The sequence below is a fragment of the Malus domestica genome, chromosome 12, assembly GCF_042453785.1.
Source record: "Malus domestica chromosome 12, GDT2T_hap1".
Taxonomy (NCBI): Eukaryota; Viridiplantae; Streptophyta; class Magnoliopsida; order Rosales; family Rosaceae; genus Malus; species Malus domestica.
The window spans coordinates 17,402,215-17,422,662 of record NC_091672.1 but is presented as its reverse complement, the minus strand read 5'-3'; the positions used below and the strand labels follow the sequence as shown (position 1 = coordinate 17,422,662).

The following is a 20,448-nucleotide window of genomic DNA, read 5'->3' as shown; positions in this document are numbered from 1 at the left end:
CTCAAAGTATCAATTTTTGGTAGCAAAATTCAAAAATTAACGTGAGTGAATGTCACCAAGTCTAAATTTGTTGAACGATAAATAGCAAGAAGATTCTCTTAAAGTGGACTGTTTATAAATTCTCTATCACTTCACAATTTAATGTTAATTTTTGTATTAATATTATAAAATATTGTGACAAAAATATGAAATGGCAGAGTTCCATTTTGAGTCTTCTTAACATTCCTCTTCTTGAATTTACTTGTATAAAAAATCGATGTCTCTCTTAATCAATATACTTCTTACTTTATTTTTCAAGAATTAGATTATGAATTCTAAATTAAGCGCCTTATAACTTTGATTTCATATGTGTTAATAAACACATAGGATGTCAGAGTCAAAAAACGGATAGGCAATCAAGACTAAAACAACACATATCATACGCATAGGAAGTTGGAGTAAAAATGGCATACGCAGTCAAGAGTGAAAAAAAAAACCCATATAAACGCATAGGAAGTCGGAGTCAAAAAACGCATATCAAATGCATAGGAATTCAGAGTAAAAAACACATAGGCAATCAAGAGTGAAAAAAAATGCATATAACGCATAGGAAGTCGGAGTCAAAAAACGCAGAGGCAATCAAGAGTTAAAAAAAAACGCATATTAAACGCATAGGCAGCCAAAGTTAGAAAACGGATAGGAAGTCAATAGTCAATTTTATTTTTTACTCTTATTAAATGCATGTCAGAGTCGGACAACGCATAGAAATGTTACACTATATTTAGATGAGGAAATTTAGGATTTCAAAGAAATTATAAAATGATGGAATTTGAAATGATAAAAATTTATTTTTAAAAATTTGTGAATTTTCTTGTTTCGCTAACCTAAAAGAATTAGAAAACTCAAATATGGAATTTAATGTGTATCTAGAGTCATTAATGTATATATATGTGAGGGATAATAGTTAGGAAATACCAATGGACGTGGTGGTGGCGGCAACGGTGACGGTGGGTGATACTGGTGGCAATGGCATGATGGTGGGTGGCGGTGGCGACGACAGTGACTATGGTAGATGGTAGTGGTGGTGGCAGTTATGGTGGGTGGTGGTAGGAGTGATGGTGATAGCCACTCATGGTTGAGTTTTTTTTTTTTTTTTCTTTTTTTTTTCTAACTCACTCGTGAAAATTCATAAATGACAACTTTACATGAAATTTAAACTTGGAACTTGGATATCCAAAATTCCAAGTTTTTTTTTCACATGAAAATTCTAAATTTCTATGTTTATAAATCCAAACAAGAGAATTGCAGTATGTTAATTTATAAATTTTGACTTTTAACCAAATTTTAAGTTTATTTCTCTCATCAAAACAGAACATTAGAAAATTGACTACAATACTAACATATATCTAATATAATGATCATCTCGACAGTGGTGATTGTATTAAATTTTATTCACATGAATTATTCTGACCGTTAGATAGTAAATGTATTAAATACATGTTAACATTGTAGTTAGTCCCCAAAGTTAAGAGTCAAAATTACCTTTTACCCTTAATAAACTTTGACAATTGATGCCCAAAAAGTGAACCAGGCTGGCTAAATTGGGATGGATGGCGATAGGCTAGACCTCTCAATCAGAGTACCCCTTACGATATGTTTTTGGCACAAATGATTAAAAATCTTGGGATGCGACAAGTGATGAAATATATTACATCGACATGTGATACAGTTGCACATTGTATATGCAGTGGTTGCCTTTGTTGCTTGATCCGGTCCTACAAACTACAAGAAGAGGAGCATATTGCCCACCAGTTTTAATGCCACTTTATTTCCAAAAATATATGCTGTGGCAGAAAGGGAGTCCCCAGTCCTTGCGAAGAAATATTATTGGCCGGATAACAGAGCAAAATATTAGGTTCAACGGAGGTGTATGTTCATTGAGCCTATATATATTCAGTGTGTGACATGTTGTGTGAGGGGAGAGAGAGGCACAACAGATATACACTCAGTTGCACATAAGATTTTCTCCACATTATGGTAAGAGTACGGAAAAACGAACTCACAAACTGAACAAACTGATGGACTGTCAAATCTAAACCTTCATTGTTCCTCCACGTTGTTTCATTGTTTTCGGATTACACAGAAGTAAAAAACATGACACCAGAAGCAAGGCATTGGTTTATGGTTTCCTTTCTTCCATTCTCCATTCTAAGCTTTACAAATTCGACTGCAGTATGTGACACGAAACCCTCCTCTTGGGCCATCTGTCTCCCTGGAAAACGAAGAGGAAGTATACACCTTTTGCAATTTATGGCGGTCCTTGGGGTCCTTGGTCTTCCACAAGAGCACCATTGGCTGTCAAGCCTCTGATCTTAACATCGTAGTAAACTTCTTCAACCCTTCTCAGGTCATACTTCATACCTGCCGCATGTGAGAAATGATTAATGTAAGTGGGATGCAAAAAATGTTAAAAAATCATCACGTCTGTCAAGGGTTGAATGGAAAACACGACAATCTATAAGTAGGGTTAAAATGAGTAGCATACCATCAAATTTCTTGCGCAAAAAGTCATTCCGGAGATTAAGCATACGGAAGGCTGCATGAAGATCTGTCAAAAACTTAAGCACCTTTCTTGGACAGTCATAGTCCCCAGCAGTCACTTGGTTAACCACGTACCTCGGCTGCAACAATGCACAGAATAATGAGCCTCTTTCAGTGCAAATTTATCAATTTTTCTTGAGATACGACAATCAATAAGCAAATATATCCCACAGATTACTTATATGAACAGCATCTGTCTAGAATTACATTCTATGTCTCTGTATTCAACTATATGCCTCTCCAAGTATAACACTGCCATATTTTCTCATCATGTCTAATATTTTACTGGAATCAAGGTCAAGACAACAATGTCAACACTTTGGCTTAGTTTGAATAAGCACAGAAGACTTTGTAATTTCCAAAAACTTCTTACCAATTCGTTGGACATGAAACAAATACCTGCAATATGAGAAAAGTTTCCATATCAGTGTCTATTTAAAAGAGATTAGCAACAAATGTTACGCAAGGTGACAACCTACACACATAATATAAACGAGGGCAGATAAGAAGAGCACCTAGGCTAACTTGAATCATAAATTTGTGTTTATGTTGCTGTTGTTCATAGAATGTAACGAAACCGTGAAATATCTATGAAAGGAAAACTTGTGCCTGTCCGTATTGATCACAAAACCTCATATGGCAATATGAACTGTTTGGCTTGTTTCATAGAAACTATAATGCAATCATGAACAAAGAAATCTTACAACACTCACCAACAAGATAGTCTTCAACATCCAGACAAAATTCTGAATCGTTCACTGCAAAATTAGTAGCTATATCAGATTACAAAATAAAAAATAAAGAGTGAGCACAACACATTATGAGCAGTCATGGATCTCATATTTTGTAACTGACGTCACTACATAACAAGACCCTGCCTCAAGGTTTTATACTTTATTAGATATTGGGAGATTCTTGTCACTCTTGCCACTCGTCATGGATCCAAGTTCGGGTGTTGGACCTCCCAGGTTTTCATTACAAGACAACTTGTTTGTGACATAATGCTAATCAGGTTTTTCCATAACCGGGAGGTCCAACATCAATTATTTAAAAATCAAGTTACAGATCTTAATCCGATTCTAGATTACCAGTACGATGGCACTAGGAATGGGCAAAATCCTAAGTCTGGCACGGCCAATGCACTAGTTTATACTCAGATTAAAATCAATCTGAAATCTGAATTTTAAATTTATCGATGAAAAAACCTGAACATGGGCTGCTCTCTAATAACAAAAAAGTACCCCAATCCATTGGTTTGAAATCCATTTGTCAACAAAATTACGCATTGATTTCACAAAACTGATACTTACATATATAACCGATGCAGGAAACATCAAAATTCCGCTCAGTTTATACAAACTAATAAATATATAACCATGAACAATGACAGAGAGTCGAAACGTACGTCCAAGTTTTTCTTCAGCTTCAGTGTGCAACAAAAGAGTCCCTGTCTCCAACCAGTGCATAAACGCAAGCAGTGAAACCACAGTCTGCGTCTCAGTCCTCCAGTCACCATGATATCTAAACCCACACAAAACACATCAATTCCAGTCCCAAAAAACCAACCCGAAATTCAAAATTCCCAACAATGTCCCCGTCACTAACCTATAGTACTGCCCAGGAGATTCACGCACGACTTCAGCGAGCCGATTGTAGAGCTCCTTCAACACGCCAATCTGTACCTTCGGCTTCTCCAAAACCTCTGCTTTCAAAATTAAACCGCAAAATAACGAAAATTACTCATCGCATTAGCCTTAATTATTTCGATTAAGCAAATTCGAGGAGATTACCGGGAGTGGAGCGAGACTGGTGAACTAGGAGGAGGCCGGAGTGCATTAGCCTTGTGGTGGACTCGATCTCCATAACCACAGCTCGAATGCGCTCGCGCAAGGTCCCGGACTCTTCAAGCTGAGCTCGGAAGTCCTCGAACTGCTTCTCCAGCGGGGGAGGCGTGAGGGGTTCGCCGCCAGGCATCGACGCGGAGGAGAGAGTGGCGGAGAGGGAGGGAAATGTTTGGGGTCTGAGGGACGGAGGTGAGGGTGGGGTGAGGAGTGTGAGACGGAGAGGGAGGAGAAGCGAGGTGAGGTGAGGGTTAGGGTTAGGGTTTAGGGAGCGGAAGAGAGAGTGGGCGTTTCGAAACGCTGACTTCATAGTCTCGGTCTATTTACTTTGTTGGGGGGTTTTCTGCTGTTCATGGATACGTGTTGCGCGCGCGTATGGAGGAATTGAAGCAAAGTTCGTTAAACTCACGATTCTGATTATTATATAGACATTATACTTATCGTATAGAGGCTTGTAAATGAGGAGAAAAATTTGTGTGGGGCTTGGCTTGCCATTGGACTTCGCTGAGTGACACTACAGTCCACTCAAAACTCGTCACGTGACAAATCTTAAATATAATCTTTTATCTTTCTTTTATATTTAAAATTTTTATAATTATTTTTTTAACTAATGAATATATTATATATATTAATGTTATGTTTCTTTTTTTGTTTCTTCCCGAATCCCCCCCATGTTTTGCCGAAGGTTTTTGCCAAATGTTTCCTTTTTTATTTATTTCCCCCTTCTTTTTTTCTTCCCAAATCGCAACCCCCCCTCAATGTTTTGTCGTGTCTTAGGTTTTAGTACTCCCTCCCATTTCCTTCTTTCCCAGTTTTCTTTCTTTCTTTCTTTCCCAGTTTTGCCGTGTCCTAGGTTTCAGTACATCTCTATCAAATATAATTAAGAACTATAGATAATACTATTTGAAATAAAACTTTGATCAAACCATAAGCTGTTAAACACCCTCACTCGAACCCAAAAACCCCCAATTAAAAGAAAAGAAAATAACCCTAATACAGCTATATATGTGGGTTATTCATGTCACACGATCAAAGCAACTATTGTATAAAGAAAGAAAAGAAACTTACAGATTCTTGGTTGCTTTCCATGATAAAATTGGAGTGGGTGCAGAATTATTTTTTATTTTTTTTAAAAAAGAAAGAAACGAAACTGGGAAAGAAAAAAAAGGGAGGGAGTTTTGAAGGGGGGATTTGGGAAGAAACAAAAAAGGGGGAAAGAAATAAAAAAGGAAACATTTCGCAAAAACCTTCGGCAAAACAGGGGGGGGGGGGGATTTGGGAAGAAACAAAAAAGGAAACATAACATTAATATAGGGGTGTGCTATCCACACACTCCTTTTTACTTCTCACACACCCCTTGTTAATTTATGTCCGTTGATCTTATTCAATTCATCCGATCCGACGGCCGAAAACCAAAAAGGTGTGGGAGAAATAAAAATGGGTGTGTGGATATCACACCCCTTAATATATTAAGGGATTTGGGAAGAAACAAAAAAGGAAACATAACATTAATACATATAATATATTAATTAGTTACAAAAATAATTATAAAAATTTTAAATATAAAAGAAAGATAAAATATTATATTTAAGACTTGCCACATGGCGAGTTTTGAGTGGACTGTAGTGCCACTCAACGAAGTCCAGTGGCAAGCCAAGCCCCACACAAGTTTTTCTCGTAAATGAGAGGTTTTGAAAACTATGAGCTCAAATTTTGGCCAAGTCATATGGTAGAGTCTTACATTTTTTTTTTTTTTGTTGCTTAAAAAACACTCCAGTGACGGAATGTACAATATTCATCTTCTTGCGGAAGATGTAAATAAAAATGTATCACACACAAAGGAGGTAGACAAAGAGAGGAGGAGATGGTGGTATTGTCGCTCTTCACTTTTGATCTGATGTGTTGTAATGAAGTTACAGACATGCCTCTATTTATAGGAGTTTAATCCGACAACTTCTTACATAAAAGAAGAAAATATTTCACCTAGCTATGACATTTTCATCTAATGCTCATCAAAGTCCACTTTGGCTACCTTTCTTATACAAACCCATGTGTGACATTCACACTACATTTCACAATAAATTTGCATTTTTCTTTATATCCTTTGGAGGTGAACCCCACCAAACAAAGAGAGAAGTATAAATAAAATCTTAAACTTACATCTCTCCCGTTAGAGTAAAACAAACATTCACACGTCCAGAAAATGTAAAATGAGATGTAAATGTGATTTCTACATCACTAGTTTGTATATTTCCATTGGCTCTCGAATCAAAATGTACACAAGACTGGTTTTTATAATGTTTCTATAATGAACTTCAATGGCTCTTTTGTACAAATAGGTTTAATCTTGAGGAAAATTTGGTAATAATTTATGAATATATAGAGCAGTTTCTGGTCACAGCGTTAGCCTGCCATCAATTCCTGTTGCTAAACATCTTTTGCTTCACTTCTGATCGGTGACTATCATACAAATTACAAGGCTATTGAAATTTGACTTGGCACAAAAACGCTACTTCTTTTGGAAAGTCACCATCAGAATGAAAGCCAGAATACGGCTAAGCACGCCAATGGCGATGAGGACGATCAGACAAAGTGTCCAATCATCGAGGTTGAAGCCTCGTTTTGATAATGCGGTGCAGCGAGTGATCAGCCACACCCCGGAGTACCTGATCAAGAAACGAGCAAAATAGGAAGGAGGAAATCGACATCCAAATTCCTAACATAATGCAGGAGAAAACTTGCAACATTGGTGGGCGTTGCATGGACCACAAATGTGTGTGCACCAAGTGACGTGTGGGTGTCGATTAGTAAGTGAGTCTGCATTCATAAGTTACCACGCTAACTACCGCGACAAAGAGGAGGAAGGATCGAAACAAACCTTTCAGCATTTGCAATGAAAAAGGCCTCTAGTGCCCACTTTGTGTAGCAAAAATTTGCTACATGCTTCGCTAATAAATTATCTTTCGCTTGGTTTGCAATGAGGGTCGAAACAACAGGAAGAAGCACGGACCACTGCAGATAAGCCGAGGACGAGAAAGTAGAATTGATTAGCTTTTGAGGAAATGTAAAATTTACATGTGTAAACTTGATGTTACGGTTTATACCAGTTGGGCAGGACTAGGATCAAGGTAGATGGCAATTGCATAAGCTATGCCCGTCACACAGTAGACAAGGCAAAGCAAAACAACGTAATTGTCCTGAAAGGATGACCTTGGGTTGTTAAAGAAGTAGAACATGGATAGATAAACCAATGGCTTGACGATTGTATTGAAATGGTCCAATGTGTCTTTGGACAGAAAATGAGCCAGACTGCTGATCCCGGATGCACTCTCTCTCCAGTACTGTAATTTGTCCAGAGAAAAGGTTCTCAATGCTGAAATTTTGCATAGCAGTGCTGCAATAACAAAAATTAAGATGATAAGAAATGAGCAAAGACCGACAATAAGAAAATTGTCTAGTCGAAGAAACAGCAAGTTACAGTTATCCAACGGTTTGTAACTTACAAACAGCAATGACAGTATACATATAGCCATGGGCCCCAAACGTTTCATCCTTCACTTTACCAAGAGTCCCTAAGATGGCTCCAGCGAGCAATAGAATCAGGTAATCAGCTGCCAGCATTTGAGCATCTCGTAGTCGCTGCTTACCAACCCTGAGAGAAACTACCTATAAGAATTTCAGGCTAAAACTAAAAACGGTCCGTAGACTTTAACAGCCAAAGGAGTACTAATATGAAGCTGAAAATGATCAAAGAATGCTCTTTTCGACTCAAGGTTTTCCAGAATTTCCAGAAAAACTGAAAGATAAACATGTCACCCTGGAATGGTGAAACACTGGCCAGTCTTTTCAATTCACAATTTTTCGGAAAACTAGAAAACCTGGTCATGCTTTTGAGGATTGTATGGTACCTTCAATTATGTAGTAACACCAAAATAAAATTAAAAAAAAAAAATAGACAGAATATGGAAGCTTATGCATGTTAAAAAAAGAAACTTTAAAAATGGATGCTATACCTCCCTACAAAATATCTGTACTGCCGAACCACACCAGGAGTAACTCGGCTGGATAAATCCTTAGACGTGAAGAAGTTGTGTTGCAGGTGATCTTTTTTCACCTCAACACTAGACTTGACATCCTTCCACATATCTGCAGCAAAAGATTGATCTCTTTTCATTACAGGTTTTGGGCCAGCTGAACTTGCAGCAATACCATCAAGATAATGCAGCATATCTTCAGGTACCGGGTACCCATTATGAAGCATCCACCTAACAGGAAGTTCTTCATGTTTCACACCTGAGCTTGGTTTTACTATTCCCTCCAAAATGTCAATGAAGTGGTCGGGAGGATTAACACGTTCTGGTACATCAATTCCGATGCCAGCAAAATATTCTTCAACTTTCTTTACAGATCCATGATATACAACAAAACCTCCTTTGGCTAGAAGAATGAAATCATCAAACATCCTGAATAAGGCATAGCTGAAAGGACAAACACCTTAAATCAATAAGATACAAAAACAATTAAAAAAAATAGCAAATAAAAAACGGCCTTTTATCCTTTAACCTGGCAATTAATAATTACATGCTTTTCATCACGAACTTTCAAGAGAAAGAAATAGGATACTCTTGTTCATTTCTTTTTGGGAAAATGATAAAAGGACATATTTTATGACCACGTGATGTGGTAATGGATTATTTTTGGGAACATGATGAGGGGACTATTTACTCGCAGACCATGTGATGTGATGGTTGATGTATATTAATTACATTCATTATTTCGACCAGTTATCATAAACACATCGACTGCCACATCGTATGGTAATAAATTATGGCTGCTATACCTCAAACCTTATGTTATGTGGTGAAATCTTAGAGAGAGCATACCTTGGTTGGTGAACTACCATGCAGATGTTGACCCCTTCACGAGATTCACGTCGAAGTGCTTTAAGAAGTAACTGGGAAGATGCACTGTCCAAACCAGTTGTAGGCTCATCCAAGATCAACAATGAAGGTTCCATGACCATCTCTATGCCAACATTTACACGTTTTCTTTGACCTCCAGAGACTCCTCGTTTCTCCACAGTACCAACCAAAGAGTCTCTCACTGACTGTAGTCCCAAGGACTCAATAACTCTTTCAACAACCAGGACTTTATCAGGTTTTGGCATGTTTGCAGATAGCCTGAGGTATCAAGGAGTCCAGCAACAAGGATATAATAGGAATCAGAATAAAGCAAACAAAATTACTGATACCAGTCCAATCAACACAAAACTTACATATTAGAGTTAAGAATTAGTGGCCAGACATAATCAATTACAATAAAATTTTTTGGTTACTATGGGATAATAGCCGACCCCACTTAGTGGGAAAAGGCTTTGTTGTTGTTGTTGATGGGATAGGAAGTTAAAATATGAGTAAAGGATAAAATGAGAAAATTGTATGTGAAATGAGAAAAGAAAGTGGAATATCAACACTAAGCCTTAGCCAGCATGTAGAAGTCTGTTAAAGGATAAAATGAGGAACAACCATAAAATATATTCATCAATAAAATAAATTCAAGGAATTTCTATGATGAAGATACGAGAAAATATGTGTTCTTCAAAGCATGATGAATGAAATAACCAATTAAGGGATGAAATAAAAAATGGGTCATATGGAAACTAGAACCTCATCCGTAATAGGAGTATACTGGTATCTAAGGATACTAAAAGTGCCTCGATATAAATACACCAGATTTTCAATTCAAAAGAGTATCATGTAACAGATTTTAATTAGTACAAAATTTAGTGCTCAATATTGTGCTAGTAGGTTTTGACTACCATTTATGCTCAATCCGCATCTTATAAACTGCCATGAAATAGTAAGGAATTAATGGCTAATGAAATTACAGATATGTATTAAAATGTGAGGAGGTGTAATAATTAATGACCATAATGACACTTATTCATTAGCAATAATAAAATTCCACATATAACAAAAGTATGAAAAAGGACATAATTCAAAATTTGAGCTAAATTGCTGCGCGAACTTGTGAGTTACATACCTGCACCTTGCACTGAATCGGAGATTCTCCTCCACAGTCAAGTTTCCATGTACAATATCATCTTGAGGCACAAAACCAATGATTTTCTTATATGAATGCATTGGTTCAGATTTTCCATTTATAAGAATTGAGCCTGTCACAGTGCATCCAGTTACTTTTCCTGACAATGCTGAAAGGAATGTTGTTTTCCCAGCCCCTGAAGGACCCATGACTGCTGAAACTCGACCAGGCAAAAGTTTCCCGGTTACACACCTCAAAAGAGTTTTTTCTTTTCCTTTCAGTGTGAGAGTTAAATCTTTGAAATCTACTTCAATCACAGGACGGGTCTTCACTTCAGTATCGGTGGCCATTTGGATTAGTCCTGTGAAGGTTAAGTTGCTTGGTTGTTGCATAGCTTTCTCCTTCTCAAGTTGCCCATATGCATACTTGAAAATTTGACTGTGAGTATGCAGGTTTTTTACATTTGGTACTTGTTTTTTAATATTTTTATCTCCAATCTGTAGATCAAAACCTTCATTACCATTTGGATCATCCTCAAAGGATTGCATCATTTTCGTAAGGTTGCTAGGTTCCTTTTTCTTCGCTTTGGAAGCAGCTGCTGATGTCTGCTCGCCGCTTAGTGTACCTGGTATCTTAGGTGGTAATGATGTCTCTTGGCCTAAAACCTTCAGTGGCTCTGATTGGCCCCTTGCAGATTTTTTGCGAGAAAATGCGCGAGACATCTGCTCTTGCAATCCCACTTTGCGCTTCTTGACTAGATTTCTTGTAGATTTCCATCTTTCGCGTGCTTGTGCAGTTTCTCGTGCATGTCTTGCTGCAGCTTCCCTGGTCTTAGCCGCTCTTTTTTCTCGAATGGCAAGAACATGATCAGAACAGTTATAAACTATGAGCAGCACAAGACTCAGTAAAACCTACACAGTCAAGTGAATCTGATTGATCAATTAGCCCAATATATATATATATAAATATACATGTGTGTGCAGTGAGATTCGGTTGAGGGATCCCCCAAATAAGCTTATTTGACACCCTTTTCAATGATCCAAACTGTAGTTTTATGTCTTTCCTCAAAGATTATCTCAACAAAAGATCACCCAAAATGGGAAACCATATGACCGTTAGATTAAATGGTGCTTATTTTAGTGTTTCTTTTCGTCTACTTTCTTCACTAAAATTGGATGTTTTAATAGTTTTGGACTTGTCTAATTTCTCTATGAATGAAAAAATTAAAATATGAACTGCCTAAACCGAAATTGTAAGCCACAAGGACCAAACCTAATACTTCACTTGCTGATACAATAAACTACACCAAAATAGCTTATATTTTATTTTACAAATTTTCATCTAAGATTATGTAGTAAACACTTACAATGAGGATGATCCCATAAGCATGTATCTTCTGGTTGGCAGTGCCTCGACCACAAGCAGTCAGCTTCAAGCATGCTGTAAATAGTCAATTGATATCAATAATATATATCCGACCTCCTAAAAAATAGAAGTATCAAGGATAACACCTAGAGGAGCACGGATTTGTGAACGCATAATGGTTTTGCAGGGCTATAGTTATGGCCAAAAGAAATTATTTAAAAGGATCTAATGATTTACGATGCAAGTAACCCATTTTATTGCATTCATCAGAAAAGGGTAACCAACTCTTCCTGTATTTTATTCAAGCACCTAATATTGCAAAACTTATTTAAAAGGATCAACTCCGTTTAAAATTTGACGCTAAGAAGCACAGTATCAGATAAAGGGAGCAAAATTTGCTCATTCGAAGACTATATTGTCAACCAACATAACCAAGAAATATTGGGGAAAGTGACAGCTCCAATCTAACACCCAAACTCATGAAATGAAGCAGAAACGGAAAGGAAAAGTTATTTTACTGTAACTCGCTGGAAAACAGCATGTCTCTAAATCACTAAAAAGCTATACATGGAAAACATAACAAAACTTACATTGTTGTGCAGTTGCACCCACCCTGCAGTAAAACCTGAAATTGCATGAGAACACAATCTTAGTAAAAAAAAAAAATGCTGAGCACAATAAGTTGCCTATTTTCTTAAATCATGCACCTGCACCAAGACAGACTAGATTTATTTCAGAACGACTGTAAGCTCATGGATTACTATCTTGCAGTGTATTTCTGTAGCAAGCCGCAAACAAGCAAGTAAATTATTTGAGCTTCCGGATGAGAATCAATACCCGCTACTGCAAATGTATTTACGAATAGGAGATGGACAGTGTGATCCAGCTGAGCAGAAAATATCATTTTTAAGTTCAAAAGCATTCCACATATCTGCACCGCCACACGTATGATTTGGTTCTCCTGCTGGTATCTGGTAACTATATCTGCAATATTGTATCCACCAATGAATACTGAATTAGTATTGACGAATAGGAGAGGACAAAAAGGCTGTCAAGACTAGGATATGACTCACGGATCACATAATCCAGTCGTTCGATTCAGCTTTGCACGGGGACAGAAAGAACCTAAAGGACAAGCTTCATTTACAAAAATAAAAAAATAAAAAATAATGTGTTAGGTTTCGCTCAATATCATCAATACATCATGCACTTTCAAATCAGCAAAATTATGTGGACTGAGAAAATTTGTCATACAGTCGAGAGTATCTTTACATGTATGTTTCTGATTGTTGATCAATAAATTTTTTTCTGAACTTAAAAATCATAAGCTAACATGTTCATGATTTTCATCTCACTTGTTCAATAATCAGACAGGTACATTAGCATCCAATGTTATGATGTAATATGATTTTGGACTCAAACAACGATCATGTGGCAAGACATCTATAGCACCAACACTTCTAGTCCTCTCAAACAAGAAACGAGACTTGTTACTTAATGAAAACCCTATAGTCGATCCAATACGCATGAGATTAAGAAAATGACAAAATGGATATCAAAATTAAAGGTGTCACCGGAAAAAAAAGTTAAGGATCAGCCTCATAGAATGAATAAGATGCTAAAGAAATAAATGTATGAATAGAAATCAATAACACTAAACTCTTTGGACCATATTATGGGCCACAACTCTCCTAACAAGGGTAATACGAGCATTATCATGTACTTACGTATCATACAAGTAAGGCCCTCGGGGCAGAAGAACCCTGAACAACAAGGCTGACAATCACGAGTTCTAGGTGGCAAGTCCATAACCTTGAGGTCAACCTTCTGGCTGACTCTACAGCCCCAACCAGGTTCACATCCGGAAGCCCACGAGCTCAAATTGCAGTTCTTGTTTGGTTTTAAGTAGTTGGAACGTTTCAGCTCACTCGCTATGAAACTCTTGAAATATAAACGTATTTCCCCTGCTGTACATATTCGATCAGTGACATCTCCTGGTGATTGAATCACATCTTTCATTAGGAACTTTAATGAGGTGTAAGCTATACAAAAACATTTGAAAACTAGCTATCCAGGAGAATAGAAAACAAGAATGTAGCATGCTATCATATCATTAGAACGAATAAGGGTTGTACAAACAAACCGTGGCGGTCACACCATTAGGACTAAGGGCCCCTTTCTCTAATGATAATGGCTATATGAAAACACACCAAACAAAAAACAAAATTTCAGAATTGACCGAATCTCATACCATCCGTCTGCTTAATGCACTCGCTCAAGAATTCCAGCTTTCCCGAAAAATTGAATGCTGTATTCCAATCCTCATCCCTGAAAACCAAGAAAAATGAAAATCTTATGCTTATGAAACCAGAAATGTTACAGCAACGAAACAAACTAAAGGGAAAGGGAAATTGGGTTTTACTCACAGATTCTTTATGCAGAAACCCATAGTACTTTTCAGGTTAGTGCTAATATATCTAGTGACAATGGAAAGCCGGCTATAGATTAGCTGTGTAACCTCAGAAAGCACGGCAGCACTTTTCGTCCTGCTGTAATCATCTCCGTTCACACAATGCGTGCCCGGCAATAAGTTCAAAACAATGATAAGAAACAGAAAAACATGGGGAACCCAACAGGCATTAATCCTCAATCCCCTCATTTCTAGAACTTGGAGCACCCCATATCGCACATTGTAAGAAAACCGTCCAAGATTCTTCTACCTACTAACAACACACGCAACAAGTTGTAATGGAAATCAAATTCCCAAGCGGTCCATGGGAATTGACCGTGGAAGCATTGCCCGCAAGTGCAAACACCTTCACCAAACGAGCATGTCATGCAATGCTGCAACAAGTTGCAAACCCAGATGAGCGAAAGAAGCAAATTTGAGAAAACGGGTGGATGAAAATGGAGATGGGATTGTAATCTACGATAAAAAAAAGTTAGGTTTCGCGGACCCAGAAGAAAGAATGGAGCAAATGGGTTGCTTGGAAGTGAAGGAAAATGGAACGTTGCGAGGTGAGAGAAGGGAAAGAATGGGGGTTGAAGACGAAGGTGGCGGGGGGGGACTTGAGAGGAACAAGAACTGAGAAAGCGTAGATGATTTTGGGCAGAGGGTTTCGTGTGAATTCTGGAGGCGGCCCGGAAATTGGGCTGAGGAAATGGCGGGGAGAATGTGTGGCCAGTGGCCACATTTTGAAGGTAGTAAAAAACCACATTTTGAAGTAAGAAAATTCAATTAAAAAAAAAGAAGAAAAATATTCACTTGTTGCAATTCTACTAACGTATCTAAGGATATCTTTGAATATTCCTTTTAGTAGTTAATATCGTATTAGAGTTGTAATTCTATTAGGGTAAGGAATAACCTTTCCCTGCTACTATAAATAAGGCACAATGGCGTAGAATAGAACTGTTGACCCTAAAAACTATCAAGCCTCCGTGGCGTGCAGACCGAATAATTAATGAGCTAACTACGTCCTTCGGTTGTATGCGGGCGTGCCAACTCGTCGGCCGAGCTCGACCGGGGAGTAAAATGTGTTGATGGTGTGTTGGGTGCGCTGCTAACTTCTGAATCTCGCGACTGCGGCCGAGGAAAGAACACACCTCAGCCTTCGGGTTCTAGAGCCTGAAGACAAGACTACTAGTTCTGCGAAGTTCACAAATCGTCGGCGCCGAATTCGGTCACAATGATTATATTAGTAAGATTATAAGCACACCAAATCGACACCAGAGTATAGGGACACAGATACTCAAAATATATATATGTCTAGATGGTAAACGTGGTTCAGCCGTCAGAATGCCGAACTCTAAAGCCTACTTGTGAGTATCCAATCATAAAACAACTCAGCGTTCAATGTGCCAAGCCATAGTAAACTGTAACACCTTACTTCGCCGAGAAGGCTAATGAAATGACCTTTGCCAATAAGGATTTGAAAATCCTTCTCGACCGAGACTTGGATAGATAACCAGTCAGCCTCGACGCAGTGCTGTTTATCCAAACTGAAGGTGCTTCGCGATCGGCTGATTCTATGGCGACAGTGCTATTTATCCAAACTAAAGATGTTCGCATGTTGCCTTCACAGTGCTGTTTATCCAAACTGAAGGTGTGTTGGCGAAAAAGAAACTAAAAATCTCAAGGTTATTGAGAGGTTTCGCGTAGAGCGAGGGTTTGCGCAGGTCAGTTTGTGTCTTGAATTAGATGGGGCTTGATGATGCACTCCTCCCTTTATTTATAGTAGCCAGCCTGCTTCTTATCGAATCAAAATCATACTCGAATTAGGACTCCTTCCCCCGATCCAACCTTATCTCGGTCAGTCCTACTCTTATTAAGACTTTGAACTCAACCCCTTATCAAGCCGCATTCAATCCCAAGCTTCAACATCCTTATCCTACCGAAACTCCTTCTTGTATCAAGATTCAACTACCATATCCGTCCATCTCGCAATAGGACTCACCCACATCCCATGATTCCCAATGGGACACGGCCAACCTTGACTATGCTGCCCACGAGCCTGATGACCCCCAGCGACTCCTAAGCAAGGCCTATGGGCCGAGAACAATTCTAAACTCAGCCTAAACTAGTATTTTTGGCCCAAACATTGCCCCATTGCTTCTGAGGTCAATCTACAGTCCTTGGTCGAGCATCGGCCTTGAAGAAGCGAAACCGACCTAAAATAAACATTAAACCCCCTCGAGAAATACGACCTCGATTCTCCCAACCGTCCTGCTACATGTCGATCCTTTGGTTAACCTAGCAGCCCTTAATCATGATCCTCGAAAACGTACAACAACCAAAACGTCTCTTCTACATTAAATCCACCGCAACACGCAATCGTGCATCCTCAAACCGCGAAAACCTCGATTTTTTCAACTGGATTCTTTGAAAATCAAACGTTTAACCTTTTTTCCAAAATGCCTATAAATACCTGAACCTTTGCCATTCGTACTTTATGCTTTCCAAAATCCTTGAGACCTCATCGCCATTTTGCTTTTAAAATCCCAGAAAACCTAAAATCCAAAATCCCAAAAAACTTCAAGCTCTTAACCTAGAAATCCTCAAGCCTTCATTAATGGCCTCCTTCATCTTCCAGCTCTCCAACGAGTGCAACAAGTGCAAGGACTTCATCTATCTGAGCACCGTCAAGACTTTACGCTTCGAGAGTGATTTAAACACTACTCATCAATTCCTGAGACCACTCTTTAAAGACGCAATGCCATCGTCCATCAACAACCTCTTCAAAGAACACTACCTGGCACATTTGCTGCAAGGATTTGATTAGTCAAAGTGGTGCCTAATAAAGCCTCAAGGAGTCTGGCCTCCGACCAACGCGAAATGGGCTGCCTGGGTCATACAGATGGAAAATTTCTTTGGTAAAGAATGGGAGGCTCTCGGCATCCACAACGCCATTAAGCTTTCGACCATGGAAATTGCCATGGATAAAGAACTCTTTATGGCAGCTCTAAGCCTCTGGTGCTCGGCCACCAACACCATGATCCTTCCTTTCGGCCCTATCACCCACACCATTCTCGACATCTCAGTTATCCTCAGGATTTCTCCTTCTAGCATTCCAATAGATGTCACCCTTATTGGATGCCCGTCAAACCTCGACCTCAAGGTATTATTCGACGAACGGGCCATCGAGATGTTAAGCCAAGAAGGTCGAGAGCCTTCAAATGAGGAAGTTCAGAAGTTGCACAAAAAATTTCTCAACTACAACACCTTCATCATTCATTTTGCTGGCCGAAGGGATGCGAGTCTACAGAAGGGAGAACACGAGGCCTTCCTATTTTACTGGTACAACAAGTTATCTGTTGTACCAAGTCAAATAAGTGCTTGGTCGAAAATATAACGGTGGCTAAAGCCCTGGCTAGTGGTCACTCTCTGGCACTCAGTCCAGCTATCATCGACAACCTTCTGCGCTGCCTGGCTGAAACGACCATCAACAAGATCGACCCGCACTTGAACGGATCTCTCTGGGTATTCCAACTCTAGCTGCAAGTCTATTTTTCCACTCTTCGGCCAAAAATCCCCAACCTTCAGTCCACTACAGCGCTCGGCCTTCAATTGGCTTCTCGATTAACGCATCATCATTGAGTTGAAGAAGTCTTCAAACACTTCTTCGGCCTAGACCTCATTTCTGACGATGAATTTTTAATATGCCGCCATCAAGAGTACCCACACTCCAATAGGCTCCCACATCAACCTGGAGTGAAAGTGAAGATGCTGGTGTTTTTCAAAACTGGGGGTCATTCATGTTAACTTATGACTTTCCTCTTGGTTGCGATGCTCGCCAAGCAAGCTGGGAAGTCTACCACCCCCACTTTGTTGCCCGATAACTTGGCTACCTCCAAGGTTGCCCGGTGCCTCTACTTACTTCCCGCTTCTTTCTAAGCCGAGGACACCTCTCTGGTTCCTCAAAAATTAAGTGCAGAGACACCGAGAAAGAGTTTCAAGAACGGTGCAAAAAATTCTTCCTTCGACTAACTGTTCTTGAATCTCTCGGCATCGACACCTTCGACGACTGATGGGAAGAATATACCTACGACTTTTTGGCACTTCGGTTGAAAACGTGGTCAACAAAAATTTTGGCGACCAACACAAAAAAGCTTATGCCCCTCAATTCAAAAAGACATCCAAGGTATACATCTATCTTTACCTTTATTCTTTAAACACTTAATCAGTTTTACTAACTAGATTTCACTTTCTCAAGTGGTCGAGTATTGAAATAAGCAGACGTGATCGTTGGGGTTACGGCCAGGAAAAAATTGATCCCTTCCTCTAAGAAATCTAAAACCATCGCGCAAAACACATTGAGCAAACGGCTTCGCCCGGACACCGAGATGATAGGTGAAGCCCCTCATCCCACAAAACACATCAAGAAATTGGCGAAGAAAGGAGCACGAGACATTCACGTTATCTCCAGCCAGACCACCGGAGTGACCGCTCCTAGTGCCTCTCCTTCTGCTCCTGTTGTCCAGGCCTCAACGGAGAAACAACTAACTCCAACTAGCCCAGCACCACAAGTTCACCCGGCCCCTGAGGTCCCCGAGGTCGTGGTTGAACCAGTTGATGTACCGATGGTCGAAAAACTTACAGCCCGGGGCCGACCGTATCACCCGTCCTGGAGGAGGCAACCCATTCGGTTGGGAAAAATCTCCCCCAAGAATGCAAAACAATCAGCAATCATCTTAGAAGAGGTATGATTATGTTGTTGGTAACTTTTTTCTCTCATTAAATTCAAAAGTATTAACAGCTTTTTTGTTTCAGGATGACGAGAGTCACGAGATTTCGCTAGCGAGTCGCCCTCGACCAACCGAACCTCATTCCATTGAGCCTCCCCCTGTGGTTGAGGCTACTAACCAAGTCGATCCTCCTGCAGCCGATCGTGGAAAAATGCCTCAAATTGAGCCTGAAAAGACGGCAGAAACACCAATTCACCCACAAGATCAAGACCTCGGCATTCCCCATCAAGATGTGACTTTGGCTTTTGTAAGACTCGATCACTTTCTCCTGTTAACTTTACTATAACGAGTCTGAACCGAAAAAAATATTACATGTCAGGTGCCTAATTATTTATTTCATCGAAAATTTTATGCGCCGAATGGCTTATCTATATTTCCTGGCTACCTCAGTGGCTATCGAATGTAGATAACCTTCATCGGCCACGTGAATTGAGAAGCAGTCTAAAACAAATTCGAGCAATGAACCAGGAGACATGGCCGAAGTCTCATCTCGGCAGGTTTAAAAATAAATTCTCTCTACTATATTCTTTCACATTTTCCTTTTGCCTAAATTCTTTTCATGTGCAACCTTCATAGGAAATCGAGTTCGATGCTCTTCTTTTTAATACCTCGTGAATGGCCGGCCTTTCGGTAGTTATAACCGGGTCCTCCGTACCGACGGTCGAATAGAATGCTCTTATTAGGCTGTAAGAGCTCTTGTCTTTATCGGCTTCACAGGTTCTCGAACGCCAGGGTCTCGATTTCGTGGGTGCATGCTTGAACGATCTTGTAGTTGACAGTCAATTGAGCATTGAAGTCATCACTCGAGTGTCTTGTACCCTGGAACGAACCCGAGAATACTTTGATATATTTTAGAAAGCTCTCCGGGCCGAAGACGACTTGAAAGCTGCGACGGCCGTTCGAGAAGCTCTTCGTCCAAAAGTCGAAGTTTTGAAGGTGAAGAAAGAAACGATGGCCGACCTCGACCGTCAAATTGTCGAACTCCAAAATCGAAGGTCGGCAGTTACTTCCGAGCTTGCAAAACATTTTGAGTCGAGCGGAAAATCTTGCTTAACCGAATATGCGGCTAGCATGAAACGGGTCGAGCAGCTGAAGATGGACAAGAGGAATCGGGAAGCTGAGGTCACGATGGGCGAGGTAAGGTGGTTGGAGTTTAAGGCCGTTCTTGAATCTCTCCTACCTTTATCACCCTAGAATTATTTGATTGTAACTGATCGACCAACTCTATTTGTACACCTTTTTGCGAACTTAATGAAATGAACTGTTATTCCCGTATTTCCCATATGACTGGATAATATTTCTTTAAAAACCTCCCGTTAATTAGCAACTTGTGAACTTTACCAGTTCAATCCCTAAGATGGTATGCTCCCTTGTCGAG

General features: G+C 39.5%; 2 protein-coding genes across 3 annotated transcripts; both read right to left on the bottom strand.

The window, feature by feature from the left end:
• Window positions 1-1,988: 1,988 nt before the first annotated feature.
• On the bottom strand, window positions 1,989-4,887 carry LOC103430320 (uncharacterized). Of its 2 annotated transcripts, none has more exons than XM_029090821.2 (7): window positions 4,371-4,887; window positions 4,186-4,282; window positions 3,986-4,101; window positions 3,294-3,338; window positions 2,954-2,979; window positions 2,525-2,660; window positions 1,989-2,400 (listed from the first exon to the last, which is right to left on the bottom strand). In XM_029090821.2, the coding sequence occupies exons 1-7, from the start codon at window positions 4,729-4,731 to the stop codon at window positions 2,288-2,290; spliced, it is 894 nt and encodes a 297-aa protein (XP_028946654.1). In that variant the 5' UTR covers window positions 4,732-4,887; the 3' UTR covers window positions 1,989-2,287. The 2 variants fall into 2 exon arrangements, with proteins under 2 accessions (XP_028946654.1, XP_070665351.1); XM_070809250.1 differs by having other exon boundaries at window positions 4,186-4,285; window positions 4,371-4,823.
• A 1,745-nt stretch (window positions 4,888-6,632) lies between these two features.
• LOC103450045 (putative white-brown complex homolog protein 30) lies at window positions 6,633-14,629 on the bottom strand. The gene is made up of 14 exons (XM_070810030.1): window positions 14,255-14,629; window positions 14,080-14,156; window positions 13,556-13,822; window positions 12,902-12,965; window positions 12,666-12,812; window positions 12,419-12,453; window positions 11,830-11,903; window positions 10,464-11,374; window positions 9,305-9,601; window positions 8,435-8,899; window positions 7,925-8,073; window positions 7,526-7,815; window positions 7,300-7,433; window positions 6,633-7,087 (listed from the first exon to the last, which is right to left on the bottom strand). The coding sequence occupies exons 1-14, from the start codon at window positions 14,485-14,487 to the stop codon at window positions 6,931-6,933; spliced, it is 3,300 nt and encodes a 1,099-aa protein (XP_070666131.1). The 5' UTR covers window positions 14,488-14,629; the 3' UTR covers window positions 6,633-6,930.
• Between the last annotated feature and the right edge of the window lie 5,819 nt (window positions 14,630-20,448).